The sequence below is a fragment of the Athene noctua genome, chromosome 1 (assembly GCF_965140245.1).
Source record: "Athene noctua chromosome 1, bAthNoc1.hap1.1, whole genome shotgun sequence".
Classification (NCBI taxonomy): Eukaryota; Metazoa; Chordata; class Aves; order Strigiformes; family Strigidae; genus Athene; species Athene noctua.
Window position 1 is genome coordinate 30,961,360 of NC_134037.1, and position 14,011 is coordinate 30,975,370.

At 39.2% G+C, this 14,011-nt stretch overlaps 1 protein-coding gene across 1 annotated transcript in view; it reads right to left on the bottom strand.

Moving 5' to 3' along the window:
* Window positions 1-14,011, bottom strand: part of EYS (eyes shut homolog) — a 1,054,063-nt gene that overhangs the window by 48,064 nt on the left and 991,988 nt on the right. Inside the window, exon 42 of the mRNA XM_074895818.1 lies at window positions 1,258-1,440. Within this exon, the coding sequence (XP_074751919.1) occupies window positions 1,258-1,440 (183 nt within the window). The remainder of the gene's footprint in view (window positions 1-1,257; window positions 1,441-14,011) is intronic.

Sequence of the window (14,011 nt, forward strand, 5' to 3'; positions counted from 1 at the left end):
TTGTATATGGCGAAGCATCTACTGCGGCAGTACAGACTTATATTTACATACCTAAATCACTCTCCTACTGTGATGGATTTAGACCTAAAGACACATCACCAAACCTCCCTCCTAGGCCTCATCAATCCCCTAGAACAGCTCCAAACCCAAAAGTTAGCTCATGCGCCAATTGCAGAAGCGATTAAGGTAAAAATAATGTTTCTTATGATCTTTTAAGTATAAAGTAGTTTCTACTCTGATTGCTTTAAGTCTGCGTTAACATTTCATTAAATTTTTCTAAACTTTCTAAAGTTTAAAGTTTTTTCTAAACAAGTTGAACACTTCATTAATACAGATTGTAGCACAACAATCATTAAATTTTTCTAAACTTTCATCAATGTTATGGGTTATATGTGGCCAGTAATATTAAGATGGACAGAACACAATAGTATTACTATTTTACCCCATTTCAATGCTGAGGCCATACCAGCCTGTCACAGTGCTGTGCTGTGAAGAGATACCTAAGTATTGCTAAAATCTTAGTACAAATGTTGTAAGTAGGTTTATATAACCTGCTTCTTAGCTGTGTTAATCAGGCCAAGTTGAACACTTCATTAATACAGATTGTAGCACAACTTATTCATAGCTAGCTTGGGTTAACTTGCACTGGATGATCTCAGGGGTCAGGGTCTCTTATTTTATGCAAATAACACGTCTAATTCTGGCTGCCACAGGGTTGAATTTCTGTGGGCTGTGGAAGCGCAGCCACTGTGACAACAGCAGAAATTCACGGCTGCTCCTGCAGCAGGTTGCTTGAGGACAGAGGAAGAAGAAATGTCAGGGTGGCTGTGGCATGTTGGATGGATGGATTGATTTTCCAATAAAGTAAGTATCAGTGGAAGAAGATTTGAGGCAGCATCTCTCAAAACTGTGCACCAAATAAATGTAATCAATAATGAAATTTGTGTTTACGACTGAAGAGAGAAACTTAATCTTCTGGTTTCCATTTATTTTTTCAGAAATATGCTACCTGAAGTGTCAGATTAACTGTTGACTTTAATTACTAGAAGCAGTTGTACTTCTCCTTAATGAAAATAAACATTTATATAACCTGATTGTTTACTGTTTACAAAACAATAAAGTATTGAATAGATTATTTTTCCTCTTAGTGAAATTATGTCCTAAAAAAGTATCAAGAAAAAACTGTGTATATTTTTATCTACTTGTTTAATGAATATTTGAAAGCCTGTAAAGATAGGTAATAAAAATAAAGCTTACCTTGGCCCTTCTGTCCAGTGAAAAAAATCAGGTTATCTTGTAAAGCTGAATGGTGGTTTGCCAACCGAAATTTCAAGTGGAATTCATAGTAGAAGGTGATATTTGGAATTGTAGAGTAAGCTAGAAATGAGGTATAGCCAAAGACATCTGTGCCACTGAAACTGGGTTGACTAATATTAATAGCTGGAGTTAAGAAAAAGAAATTCAGTGTTAGGGCAAATTCTTTAATGTGTATTTTCAAGTTCTATTTAATAGCCCATTTTAGAACTTAAAAAATAAAAATAATACTCATAATTTGAAATGTCGTAATATTTTATACACACGCAGATACAGTTTGGCTTTCCTCTGAGTGTAATCTCTTTAATTTTCAGCTTTTGTAAATAGGTTTATTTTACAAACGAATTACTGGCAACTACTGCCATCTCCTGGATTCTAGCTAACAGCATTACAAATAGAACTACACTGCAATATATACTCAAAACTCAGATAGACGAAAGAAAAGATACAAAGAAATCTTGTTAAAAGAAATGCCACCTCTGACAGTCATCTGAGTGAAAATGAGTACAAGGATATGCTGAATAGGTTAAGGAATAATAATTCTTCACAGGTAGAGAAATAATAAAAAGAAACATCATAAAAAGATGAATTTGCAGCACAGTGAATAGAACATACATGGATAATATTGTTTCCATTATTCACTCAATCTTTTGAACTCTCTGAATATTCATGAATTGAGTATCTAAAAATGCATAATTTACAGTATTGACAAATTATTTAACCTTTTTTTACTGTCATTTAGGTTCAACTTAATGAAAATTTCCTTTATGTTTGGCACCGACCAAGCAAAGCACGTAGCCTTTTCTAAAATACGTTTGCCCACTATAAACTCCCGCTCCTTCCAAAGCTGTGAAGGCTACAGGTTTATTCAAACACCTACCAGTTTGTGACACAGTTTATAATTTATGCTGAAAAAAACCTGTGGAATTAAAAAACGAAATGAGTTTGTCAATAGAGCACTCCTACTAAGCATCCACACAGCCCCAAAGACTGCTTGCTGGACCTGAGTAGCCAGGCTGCCATAGTCAATTCTTGTAGTTGGTACTCAGAGCAGAGATCACATAATGCTTATATTGACAATATGATTTAGTGAAAAACAGGAGAGTAAGAATAGTTGAGTAAAGATTAATCCTGAAATTATATGGGATATGGATATGGGGCTAGATTTAAAAGATTTGAGCAGTTATCTCCAATAAACTTTAGGACCAAATGTAACTGTATCCAGCTTTACTAATGAAGGCAGTAGGAGGGATTGGGGGAGGAAGAAGCAGCTGAACCATGTACAAACCAGATTGGGGAGGGCTAGTAAAGAATGCTAATCTTCCCCAAGTAAATCTACGCTAAGGTAAGTACCTTTAAGCATCTGGCCCTAAATACATTGTGGTAGAAGCACATAACTGTGAAAATGATATCACCATCTCTAGTCTGTGGATGTTTCTAAATTTCAACCTGGGGAACCTGTCATATTGGCACCGAAGTGGCAGCCATTGCCTCAGTATCAGCATCTGACAAAAGGTGCAGACACAGACTCTGACAAACCTTTTCTAGCACAGACTTGGGAGTCTGCAGCAACACAGAGTGTACCCTCCCATTTATTAAACACTATTTCACATGTGGCACATTATGACTTGTTCTGTGATCTTAAATGGGAACCAGGAAATTTCCATATGAAACAGTGATTTTGTCCTAATTAGAGAAAACTGGCAATGAGCTCTCAACCTAGTATGACTGAACATAACCTTCAGTCTCCGACCTTTGTGAGTCATGGGCTGCATTGGAGGAAGAACACAACTCTCACATATTCAAATTTGGTCTTGGCTGCAGTCTACTAGTGTTTCCTCAGATTACCTGAACATGCCTAAGGGAAGATCAAGTTCTGTGTTTTTTCATTTTTTGCTTCTCAGGAAGCTATGACAAACAGGCAGCTGCTTTAATGCAGACTATTCTTCTGTTCTTTCCTTTTTTTTTTTTTTTTTTTTTTATTAAACCACAAAATATTTAAGAGACAAGAAGATTTTAAGATAAAGGAAGTCTTTGTGTTTATTGTCTTTTCCTGCTTCCCTTTATAATAGGAAAGGTAAATTCTATCATGTACCTTCACAGAGCCAGGTAATTTGGTTTGTTGACAGAGATCACTGAAGAGCCTATTCCTAACAAGTTATTTGCAGCAGGGTAAAACACTTTATTCCCAGGATGAAGTATGTCATTGTCTCATCTGTTTCCTCGGAGCTTTCTAACTGGGAAGTTATTTTCTTGCCTTTCTACTTGCTCCTTTCAGCATTCCCTGTAAAGATGGATTGAATATTGACAAAGTCATGTCCTGCAAAGTGTTCTACAACAGTAGGACCTGAACAGTAGAAGGATGTTACTCCCGCTGAGCAGGTGCTGCACGACATACAGAAAATTGTTACAGATGTCCGTATTCTTAGATTATTACTACATACCAGTTTCAGTTTCACTACAGTTTTGATCCATCCTGGAACAAAAGACTCAAAAATTTCAATTCATACTTACAACTAAAACCGTATCTCCTTTAGGCAAGAATAATTTGACCCATGAGCTGGGGCGCAGCAAATTTGGGGATACCGAGACAAGACTCAGCTTTTCTTTCTGCATTTCCATATGTAACAAAGTGATAGATAGATTTACTGGGTGGAGGTTTTGCTGGAGTCACGACAAAACTGTATTGATAACAGAACTGTTCCTATTTAAGGTTATTTAAAACAAGTTATACATCTTTAAATAACTTTACCTAAAATGAGGTAGCAAGTCTCGTAAGAAGTCAGAAGTGGGAACTAACTTCAGTAAATTAAACATGTTATGCAAAATTTAATTTGGTAAATTTGGTGTCACAGGAAGTTGCTATTGTTTAACTCCAGAGACTTTTATATATGGCCTGTGACACTACATATGGCCTGGGCTTCCCACAGTACTGAAAAATTTGGTCTTAAATTGTGTTTTCATCTATTGTTTCCTCCTGCTTTTAAGATAAAGTCTAAGAAAACAGGTTTGAGAGAAAAATTGCCAGGCCAAATAGATTATGAAGTTTTATAGCAATAAATAAACAGAAAATTGTAGAGAAAGATAAGCAGTTCTATTTAAAATGTTAGTAGCAGTAAATATGGACAGCAGTACCCAGTGTCTGCAAACAGGTCATGTATACTATATTTGGTCAACTGTCAGATGTCAGAATCTTGACACTGTCAAGTAGACTTAAAATGCTTCTTTGGGACATGTAGTTCGAAACACCTTAGACAGAAGTGACATGTTTTGAAGAATATTGTGCAAAGTCGTGAAGAAGTTATATCAAAGAATGTCAATGTGACACGTTACTTAAGAATTCCTGAAGGCAGGATAGCTATTTCTGAGAGCACACTGAATGAATGGTTTGCATCTGTGATCTTTAACATGGATGTGCCCTGAATGAACATCTGTATGAAGGCGAGAAGATGGGAGCTCTATCTTCAACCCAAAACATGTTACACATTCTCGTTTGGACCTTTAGCTACACTGCAATTTTACCTACAGTTTACCAGAACTGGGTACAAGAATTGAATGTTTCTCATCAATCACAAGAACTGCTAATCACTGGCTCCATTGTGTAAACATGATAATTTGTGGCTCTGTTGTGTAAGCCAGACATCACCCATGGCTTGCTAATGACTTTGTGACTTCACCGTTGAAGAGGTGATAGGATCTGATAAGAGGTGAGCATTTCTGCCCCAGCTGCATGATTGCTCAAGAAACAGGAAGTCAGTAAAGATCTGTAGGAACTGAGGAAAAAACAAAGGCGGCAGGGTGAGCACGACAACCAACTCAGACAAGGGGTGGTGCACTCCATTGTCCCTTGATGCATGCTCAGAAGCCATGCTCCACGTTTTTCCTCCTCTCTCATGGAAATGAGTTTGTGGAATACCTGCCCCTCCTTGTCTGGTATGCTAATCAGCTGAGAAGATGAAATTAAACAGTGACCAAAATCTTTGCTGTGTGTGCATCCACCACCCAAGATTACCTGACCTGAGACAACTTTGATGCTCTGCCTTGCCTTGCCTATAGATTTATAAGAGAACACATTGCTTATTATCCTTTTCCAAGTTTAAGTTCTTCCTACTGCAGAACTTTTTAACCTGTCCTTTGGTGTTGTTTCACCTTAATTTAACCTGAGGGGATCACAGAACTCTTACAACTCCCTGGGCTTCCAGTCTGGGTTGTGACAGATGTCTACATAACATCTGACCATTGCACTTTATGTCAGTGGAAAAATTAAGCACATTTATATGAAGTGCCCTTCATATAAAACACCTACCTTACACAGGTCAAGCGAACAGTATTCTAAAACGTTTATTTCACCCCACCAAATACAAGAGTCACATTGGATTGTAAGTCAGAATAAAGTATTATAGAATTCTAAAGTTAGGTGGGATGAAGCCTACCTTCTCTGTGTCTTGCAACTACTTCCCCCATTCTGCATGTTCTTTGTCTCTCATCTTAATTGCCATAAATTCTGAACTAATTATCTGTGAAATCAAGGAAACACGTTTTTCTGATTTTAAACAATGGGAACCATAGGGCACTCAGAAACTAAATTATTTGCACAAAGTTGCTCACAAAGTCGTGCACAAAGTCTGGAGTATATTGAAGAACTGAGTATAGATCTCTGAACTCCAGGTTAGAGCACAGTCACTATACATTCTTTGCAAAATAACCTTTTAATTTCTTAATCCTGGGTGTATTCTGAGTATAGCCCCTTTCAAAACATCTGACAAGAAGCACTTTTCATAAATAATGTCCATCTTTGAGTACCCGAGCATTTCCTCTCAGCTCTTTATGGTCTTTTAATCCAGTTTTAACTGTACATTTTGCTGGGGCCATTCAGTAACATATCCAGCATTGTGGGGGCTTAAGACATCTCTGCTGTGTTATAGCTTCCAGATGTGGTAACAGACACCACCAGCCAACAGCTTTTCGGATAAGCAATTTATCTCAGAATAACAGCACAGTAACAAATACAAATCAGTAATACCATTACCCGAGTCAAAAGGTTATATTTCTGGCTAATTCAGTATCTCTATCTTGACAGTTATTCCATATTTTATGTTTCTGGAATGCCACTTATAGATTTTATACCACATTTTTAATCATGTTTCTTCTCTACACTAAGTATTACTTCTCAAGAGATCTTTTATCTAATCACATCAAAAAGTTAAAGGTTATCAGTAAATGTGCATCAGTGCAAAATACTCAGTTCTTGAGATATCTCTCATGCAGTGACATTCATTAGTTTGATTTTAATACAGACTAGTTTGCCATACTCTTACATATTTGTAACTTAAAAATTTTTAAAAAAACAAAACAACCCTGTATGAAAAATGCAGTAATTAGTAAAACTATGTCAAGAAAGATAACTCAGCCTTTTCCTTTTATTCTCTTTCTTTTCATTCATTACAAAGCTATGGAGACAAGAATGTGCAGAAAATGGTATCATCTTATCTATATCTCTCTTTTACTTGAAACAGTCTTTCAGAACATTATAAAATGTTTTGGGCTGGTTTAAACAGCAGAGGGCACAGCTAATCACATTGGGTTATTTCCTTTTCCTGCCTAGACACCACCCAAGCTGATTTCCACTCTTGCCCTTTCAGACTGTGGTAATGAACAGAGATGTGTCCCAAAGGCTCTGATTATGAGCCATGCAAAAACACACTCCAAATTAACACTGTGCCTAAAACACACACTGTTCTGACAGAATACCGATGCCTTTGATCTACTTTTTGTCCTTGATCCTGTCCTATGTCTCTCTGTCAGTCCTGCGTCGTTCATCATTGTCCTCTTCTGCATTCCTAGTACTGAACAAGTAATGAGATACGATATGTCCCATTGCCTCATAAACAAATAATGACAAATTATCTCATTATATAAATACATTAATATGATTGGCTACCTACTTCCCTAACATTGTGCATCTAATCAGAGGTGAGCATAAGAGTGGGAGGTAAAAAAAAATCAACTATAGTTTGAAAAAAATCTTAACAAAGAGGACACAATAAAGTGACAAAGAAGAAAGAGAATAATGGTTTCATTATCTTTGGATTTTCTCTTATGAGTTAAAATTAATGTTTCTTTCAGTGTTTACTGCCAATACATCTTGAAACACAGCTTTACAATACATTGCAAAACCCAAGGCAGATGAAAGAGATGAAGACTTCATGATACAGGATTATGATCAGATAATCCACTTTTCTATATATCATTGACTAACTGCTAACAGTTATCAGCTCAGTGTCTGGCTCCAGGATCAGCACCCATATAGACTGTGGGATGAGTATTATTCAGTTCTCCTAAATACCAGCTCATATATTTGCAAAGACAATATTGAAAAAGGAATGGAAATTACTACCAAGCATTGTATTTTCCAGTCTTACAGGCTGTGGTAGGTTGACCCTGGCTGGATGCCCACCAAAGCCGCTCTATGACTCCTCAACTGGACAGGGGAGAGAAAATATAATGAAAGGCTCATGGGTTGACATAAGGACAGGGAGAGATCACTCAGCAATTACCACCATGGGCAAAACAGACAAAACTTGGGGAAAAATTAATTTGATTTATTACAAATCAAATCAGAGTAGGATAATGAGAAACAAAACATAAATCTTAAAAACAACTTCCCTCCACCCATTCATTCCTCCTGGGCTCAATTTTGCTCCTGAATTCTCCACCTCCTCCCTGCCAGGAGCACAGGGAGCCAGGGAATGGGGGTTGCAGTCAGTTCATCACACGTTTTCTGTGTCGTTCCTCCCTCCTCAAGGGCCAGGACTCCTCACACTCTTCCTCTGCTCCAGTGTGGGTCCCTCCCACAGGAGACAGTCCTCCATGAACTTCTCCATCGTCAGTCCTTCCCACAGGCTGCAGTTCTTCATGAACTGCTCCAGTGTGGGTCCCCCACGGGGTCACAAGTCCTGCCAGAAAACCTGCTCCAGGTAGCCCCCCCCCCCCCCCCCCCCCCCGCTACCAAAGCTTGCTATGCAAACCCAGTAGATAAGCTGTACAAAGGTCTTCAGAAACACACCCTTTGTCATCACAAAATTCTGCAGCTACTCTTTCTGTTAAAGGTTTGCAGTATAGCTCTTAATAAACCAAAACTTGCTCTTGAGCACAGAAGTACTGATGAACAGAGTGCAAAATGTTTTCTTAGGTGAGTTTAAAAAGAAAATTTTTAAGGCAGCTGGGTTATTCGTCCTCTTACTCATCATGTTTCTAAAGAACATGAAAGAAGATTGGATGTCTGAGCTAGAACATATGCTTCTGGTGGAATTAACTGACTTAAAGTTATATGCAGCAAATTATAAATGCATTTCTATAAATTCCTATATACTTACAATCAGCAATTTTAAAAAATGATTTGCATGAACAGACCGCTGGCACAAGGTTTGGTAGGAATCCCTCTCTGTGCATTGCAGTACATTAGAAGGTATTAGATCAGGGACTGCAGGCCTATAGGTGAAGGAAGAATGTGCTGTTGCAATTGCCTTGTCCTTTATTCTTGAAAGAACCAGAGAGATGGAGAGGATAGAGAGCTACACAGGGACCAACCATGGAAATGAGGCGGAAGACTTGCTGTACAGACATGTTGTATATGTAGCATAATTTGGGAAGGAAAGGCAAGATGGGGGAGCTAAACTGGCATAGAGAAGAGAAGAGAAGAGAAGAGAAGAGAAGAGAAGAGAAGAGAAGAGAAGAGAAGAGAAGAGAAGAGAAGAGAAGAGAAGAGAAGAGAAAAGAATATTTCAGTTGGAAGGGACCTACTATGACCGTCTAGTCCAACTGCCTGACCAATTCAGGACTGACCAAAAGCTAAAGCATGTCATTAAGGGCATTGTATTGTCCAAATGCCTCTTAAACACTGACAGGCTTGGGGCATCGAACAGCTCTCTAGGAAGCCTCTTCCAGTGTTTGACCACCCTTTTGGTAAAGAAATGCTTCCTAATGTCCAGTGTAAACCTCTCCTGGCACAGCTTTGAACCATTCCCATGTGTCCTATCACTGGATACGGGGGAGATGATATCGACACATCCCTCTCCAAGTCCCCTCCTCAGGAAGTTGTAGAGAGCAGTGAGGTCGCCACTCAGCCTCCTTTTCTCCAGACTAGACAAGTCCAAAGTCCTCAGTGGCTCCTCACAGGACGTTCCTTCCAGCATTTCACCAGCCTTGTTGCCCTCCTCTAGATACATTCAAGGACCTTCACATCCTCCTTAAATTGTGGGGCCCAGCACTGCACACAGTCCTCAAGGTGAGGCCACCCCAACGCTGAATACAGGGGGATAATCACCTCCTTTTCCCAGCTGGTTGTGCTGTGTTTGATGCACCCCGTTTGCCCTCTTGGCTGCCGGGGCACACTGCTGACTCACACTGAGCCTGCTGTCCAGCAGCACCCCAGATCCCTCCTGCAGGGCTGCTCTCCAGCCACTCCCCTCCCAGTTCATACTCGTGCCCAGCATTGCTATGTCCTAGGTGCAGAATCCAGCATTTCAACTTGTTAAATTTCATCCCAATTATCATAGCCCAATGCTCTGATCTATCTAGATCCCTCTGCAAGGCCTCCTGTCCCTCAAGAAAGTCAACAGCACCTCCCGGTTTGGTATCATCAGCAAGCTTGCTAATGAACTCCTGCATCCAGATCAGTGATGAACATATTAAACAGGACTGGCCCTAGAGTTGAACCCTGAGGAACACCAGCAGTGACCGATCACCAGCCAGATGTAGCCCCATTCACTACAACCTCTGAGGTCTGCCCTTCAGCCAATTCTTCACCCAGTGTACTGTAAACCCACTCATCCTACATTTGGGTAACGTGTTTAGAAGGACGCTGTGAGGGACAGTATCAAAAGCCTTACTAAAATCCAAAAAAATTAGGCTGGTGTCCTTACCACAGAAGGATATCAAATTAGTTAAACAGGAGTTTTCCTATGTGAACCCATCTTGACTGTGTCTGATGATTGAATTGTTCTTCAAATACCTTCAAAATACCCAGTATAATCGTCTCCATACTTTTTCCAGGAACTGAGGTTAGACTAACATGTCTATGTAAGGTACCTCACACCCTTTTTGTGGTTTAGAATAACACTGTCTAGCTTCCAGTCAGCAAGCACCTCCCCAGACTCCCCAGACCTTTGGTAGACAACAGAGAGGGGTCCTGCCATAACATCTGCCAGCTCCTTCAGAACCCTGGGATGAATCCCACCAGGACCCATGGTCTTGGGAACATTCAGCTGAAACAGCTGGTCCCTTACAATTTCAGTGTCCACAAATGGAAAGTCGCTATTCCCTCACTTGTGGTCCTCCAGTCAGGGGACTGGGCAGCCCCAGGTCTACCAGTATTATTAAAGACTGATGCAAAAACCACATTTGAATGCCTCCACTTTTTCTTCATCCCTATTAGTCAGATGGCATCTTCAACAAGTATTAGTCCACCAATGTTTTCTTTAGACCTCCTCTTGCTACTAACATGCTTAAAAAAGCCCTTCTTTTTACTTGAAACAACACTGGCCAGTTTCAACTAATTGAGCTTTAGTATTTTGTGTCTTTTCCCTGCATAAACAAACCACAGCTCTGTACCCTTCCTGTGAAGACTGACCTCATTTCCAGAGATCATACGGTTTCTTTTTGCTCTTGAGCTGCATGAGAATTACCCTGTTCAACCAAGTCGGTCTTCTGCCCTCCTTGCTTGACTTACAACAAAGTGGGATTGCCTGCTGTGTATTTAGTTTACATGTTTTGCTAGTTCTACATTAAAGATGTTTTCTTTAATAGGCAACCTGCTTTCCCCACTGAAAACTCTGGGAAGTGCAAGGAAAAAAAGATGGGGTGCTGGAGCAGTGCAGTGCCAGCTGAGAGTTCAAGGTGGTAGTAGAAGACTTTTGACATCTGGAAGACTATTGTATGAGGAGGTAGTGAACTACATAGTGGATAATTCAAGTGTATGTCTTCCCCTCCCCATCCCCAGTAAAAACTTATGTATTCCTTTTATTTGTCTTGTGGCATCAGTAGTCATGGAGCCCATGGGCCCTATTAGCTTAGCTTATTTCTGTAATCATGTTGTGGACTAGCAGCTTGCATTTCTAATTGGAAGTTGAGATTTGAAATAATAAATGTGATTTCACTGCTCAAGGATGAAAATATGAATCTGAAAAAATTATAATACAGCAGCAACATTAATAGTGTGTGAGTGTGTCTATGTGTGTTTTGTACTATTTTTATGACATTCCTCACATTGGAGGGGAGGGGGAAATTAAGGCCCAGCTAAAAGCAAATGACCTAGAAAATAAATTCTCTTGAACAGGAAGAAGAGCAACCCTGATCAGCATTCCCCAAAGTCTATCACTGACCAGAAACCTTGTGATGCAGGTTTTTTTTTTAAAAATCTGAGGAAATTCCCTTTGGGCATCTGCTGTCACCGAACTGCATTGATTTAGTCTGCAGACCCAAACAACTCTGAAGGTGACATTGTGTGCCAAACATAGCTGCACAGAAGGCTGATTTTTCTTGCAGGCTGATTTTCACTCTACAGAGCTTGGATCAAGTGACTAATCCCACTTCAGCACCTTGAAATGAATTTTATACATGGGGGAGAATACATTTTACAGAAAACTTGCCGGAATCCTTTGGACTGTGAAGCATTACCATAAATGTTGCTCAGAAATGTTTCAAGGAACATACTTGCAGATTGCTCTGAACACATGCTGTGGATGGTCCTTTTTGGTGTGTGCTTGTTAAATACAATGTCAGTTAGGACTCCGGTTTATGTTGTCATATACATATGTGAAACACATAGTAAAACTAAACCACTGAAGTTTGGCCATTGACACAATTTACACTAAAACACTTCCATTGATACAATTACTCGTCTTAACAAGGAACATTCCTTTGAAATTTTTCTCCTTTTAAATTTACCTTTGTGCTTACAAAGTGCTTGCTGTTGATTCTTGACTTAATAAAATGCTTCATATTATGACCAACAGCTTCCCAGAAGGGGCCAGTTTCTTGTGTAGCGTATAATTAACAACAACATCAAGAGTTTAGAATTTTAGAAGGTGTTCATTTCCATTGCTGGTGAATGAACCATTTCTTCTTCATTCATATTTAGGAGGCCATCAGAACTCCACAGTGCAATGATACCCTGGTATTTCCTCTTGAAAATTTCTGCATCTTATATATCAAAATTCCTTACACTCAGATATTTCAAATATATTGGCCTTGTATTTTACAGACCATATCAGTTTCCTGTACCAACCAGGAAATGCTTCCAGTCTGTACTTAGATGAAAGTGTTAAAAAAATTAGAAAAAAGAAATAAAGGCTGATGACAGAGATGGTAGCAATTGAACAACTCTTTGTTCATTTGTTTGAAGCTACAAGAACAGTGTCTTAAATTCTGCTTATTTTGGTGAGATACAACAATACTAATTTGTAATAGTTTAGGCTCATTAAAATGATTTGTCTTTTATTTGATGTCAACAACAGTGATTTGGCCACAAATCATTATAATTAGAATTCACCTTCATTTTAAAAGAGTTGAAGCATGGTGACATGGACATCTCTCTAAGTGTCTGAGCTCAAACTTTCTCTTTGGAATGAACACACAGCACAGGTTTCATTTAAGTCTTAAATGCTACGAAATGACAAATCTTCCCAGATGACAGACGGTTCTAGTGCTAACCTAATCCTCACTTGCTTCCATAACGAGTTGATGATATGTCTTCCTGACCAACTTTTAAAAGTAGAAAAATCAAATGTATAGGAAGTATTTTTAAAAGCAGAAAAAAAAATGTTCATAGCACTGTTGGAGAATGTGTATTCATTTGGTCTGAAATGGTGCTATTTGTCAATACTTTCATTCACCAGCATGATACTAAATACTGGAGGAGATTTACAATCTGCAGGAAACACAATGCAGGAAACTTTTTACTAAATTAAATGTGAAAGGAAATTTATCAGACTAGGGCTTGAATGTTCGTTGTTTTCACACAAAACTACTGAAAAGCCAGAGCTCAATAACTGGACTCGGTTTAAATGATATAGATCACTTTATGTACAGCTTAAAAAACCAAAGTCATTTGGGACATTGCATCAAACTGCCCATATAAATATAATCTCTGTTCCAAATTGTTGTATATTGATGATGCACATTGGTAAATATTTCATTTTCTATTTTAGTAAGTGACTAAATTCTTGTTTCAGGCAACTCCATGGGCAAAAAGTCATGTGACATTTAACTCCTCAAATCAACATTGTTTGGTTATGTGATTAAATGCTGGACCACAAACCCACAAAACAGCAGAGAGAGACAATGGTAGGTGGGGGAACTCAGTTAATACCCTTCCCTAGCTACTCCCAGACTTATGCCAGAAGCCATCAGCCCACCATGAGTCCATCTCCACAATCCCAGAGGAGCACAGAGCCCAAAGGCAGGCAGGAACCTAAATTACAGACTCAGAGAAAAGGACACCCGGTCTCAGGGCTGTCCCAGGAGACTCTCAACCCTAGTGTCCAGGTGTGACACCCACTACAATGAGTCAGTGCTGGAGCACCTTTTGGACAGAGTGGGGTGACTGCCATGGGGTATGATGGGGTATGGGACACATTATGAGGTGCAGGTAAAGAGCATTCTGGAATAGCACAAGATTTATGGATGTTTAAGGGAG